Source organism: Cnephaeus nilssonii (genome assembly GCF_951640355.1).
Source record: "Cnephaeus nilssonii genome assembly, chromosome: 1".
Taxonomy (NCBI): Eukaryota; Metazoa; Chordata; class Mammalia; order Chiroptera; family Vespertilionidae; genus Cnephaeus; species Cnephaeus nilssonii.
In genome coordinates this window covers 36422166-36424480 of record NC_137072.1, presented here as the reverse complement: position 1 = coordinate 36424480, position 2315 = coordinate 36422166, and the positions used below count along the sequence as shown (strand labels likewise).

At 46.3% G+C, this 2315-nt stretch overlaps 1 protein-coding gene across 1 annotated transcript; it reads right to left on the bottom strand.

Annotated features, from left to right (window-relative positions):
- Positions 1 to 248: 248 nt before the first annotated feature.
- Positions 249 to 2097, bottom strand: LOC307114494 (malignant T-cell-amplified sequence 1-like). Its single transcript, XM_079796993.1, has one exon. It carries the CDS (start codon positions 1283 to 1285, stop codon positions 395 to 397), a length of 891 nt encoding a protein of 296 aa, XP_079653119.1. The 5' UTR covers positions 1286 to 2097; the 3' UTR covers positions 249 to 394.
- Positions 2098 to 2315: the final 218 nt, after the last annotated feature.

The window sequence follows — 2315 nt, the reverse complement described above, 5'->3', positions numbered from 1 at the left end:
CATAGGAACCTATTTTTTCGGCAAGAGGTAATTTACCTGTGTTTGAACTGCTATCTGCCTGAATAGACAAGAGAGCAAACCCAATTACCCCTCTGCAAACACACACGCGCGCGCGCACACACACCACACACGCGCGCGCGCGCACACACACACACACATGCACACTCTCATAAGCAGACATATTCACAGGCATACATACTCACACAAACATGCACACAATGACACAGACACAGACATGGACTCGTTCCAAATCTTTACTTTTTTTTTTTTTGTAGCATCTGCTGAATATATCCAGCATAACCATAGAAGTATTGTCTTCATGCTGTCACACACAGACACAAACACAGACACAGTACAATGTCCATATTTATCTCAAGTGTTTTCCTTCTGAGGCTCATTTATATGTCTTCATATGCCACAGCCCATCATTTAAATAATGGATATTTTCAATGCCAATCCCTTTGTTCACTTTCTCAATATCTTCCGCAGACATCTTCATAACTCCAACGCACAGGGCATGCTGCTTTCCTTCTGCCATGATTGCAACAACCGTATCCACTGCAGCAGGGTAAAGCTTGGCTCCAGGAGAGGTTAAGCCTGGACACATGATATTTGCTCCACTGAGCACAAATTTGATGGCTCCTTTATCAACTTGCTGTCGTGGCAGGATAAATGGGTATTTGTGTAGTAGCCTTAGAGTTGGATAAAAAGGCCCTTCTCTTTGTCGAAAAAATAGTAACTCTCCGTTTACTGTAAGGATTTCTATATGTTCGTGGCACCGCACTATTTTAACCGGATCTTTCTTAGGCATGATTTGATTAAGCCACGGTTCAATGCCTGGAAACTGTTCTATCAACTGGTTCTTAATACCCTTAATAACTGACGTTTTCAACTGGATGCAGTTGGACACATTTTCTTTTTCATCAAATTTCTTGAACATGATCCAAGGTGGCGGGGGCGACAGTAGGGAAGGGCCCGAAAGAGGAAAGAACAGAATTCGCGAGGATCGGCAGAGGCGCTTACCGGAGGCAGGCCGGCAGAGACGGTCGGGGCTGCTGTCGTGAACCGGAAAGGAACGTGCTTTACAGCTCACCGTAAGCCCTCCTTTACGGCTTACCGTAAAACCTACTTCCTTTCCTCCGAGCGCCGCGGTGCTTGGGTCGGTGGATTCCCCTCCAAAGCGTTTGGTAACTGGGCGGGGCTTGAGAGGGAAGACGGGATAGAGCGATACTTCTCGTTTCGGGGTCTGTGTTTTGTTTATATTATTGGGAATCCGAATCATCATCCAGTTACCCGCGCCAGAAACCGGGGGACGCCTCCTGGCTGACACGCCTCTCCTCACACGTCACGACTAGGGGTCGAGACCTGTCTGTGTTCCCCTTCCGCACAGCTCACAATCTTCCTCTGCCGTCGCGCTGTCGGACCTTGTTGCGCTCAGGTCCGTATAGCTGCACGCAGTTCCTGCCTGTCGCCGCTGAATGCAACCCTGTCCCTTCCGAGCTCTCACCACCTGCGCTCAGAGTGGAGGGTTTGTCGCTTTGTGCCCAGAGAGGATGCAAAAGTTGTTGGATTCCGATCGTTTTAAGCATATCCAAACTCATTTTATGGCCCAGTACACGCTCTGTCTTGGTGAGTGTTCCTGGTGCTCCTGAAAAGAATGTGCAGCTTTGTTTGGGTTCAGCGCTCTGTACCTGCCAGTATTGCCCTGTTGGTGGAGGAAGTTGTTCAGGTGTTCTCTCTCTCTACTGATTTGCTATCTGCTATCTGTTATCCGTTACTGATCAGCATATTGAAATTATGATTATGGTTCTATTTATCCTTTAGCTTAGCTCTATCAGCTTTGGATTCATGTCTTTTGAAGCTCCATTTATTAGGTGCCTACCCGTTTAAGATTAATTGGTTTTATCCATATTGATTTTACTTGTCATCCTAAGAAGGGAGAGGTCCACGAGAGCAGGAATTGTGTATTTTATCTCTGTATTCTTTCACCTAGCTCTGTTTTATGCTATATACTATGTACACACTGAGTGCCTGATACATGAATAAAAGAATACCTCCTCTTACCCAGGATCTGACCCCTTCTTTCCCTGACAGTGCTATATGAAAAGAACAAAGGCAAATCCTTGCTATCTGGACACTTCTCCTCCCCAGTAAACATGCTTAACCTGGGGAGTGTACTGCAGCAGGAATTAGAACAAGTGCTGGACATATAGTGGAAAGATAACATGTCCCCATTCTTGAGAGCTTACAGCACATGAGGGTGTCATGTGTAATCGCCCCATTCTCAAGGCAAAAATCTGTATTAGTCTAGGTTC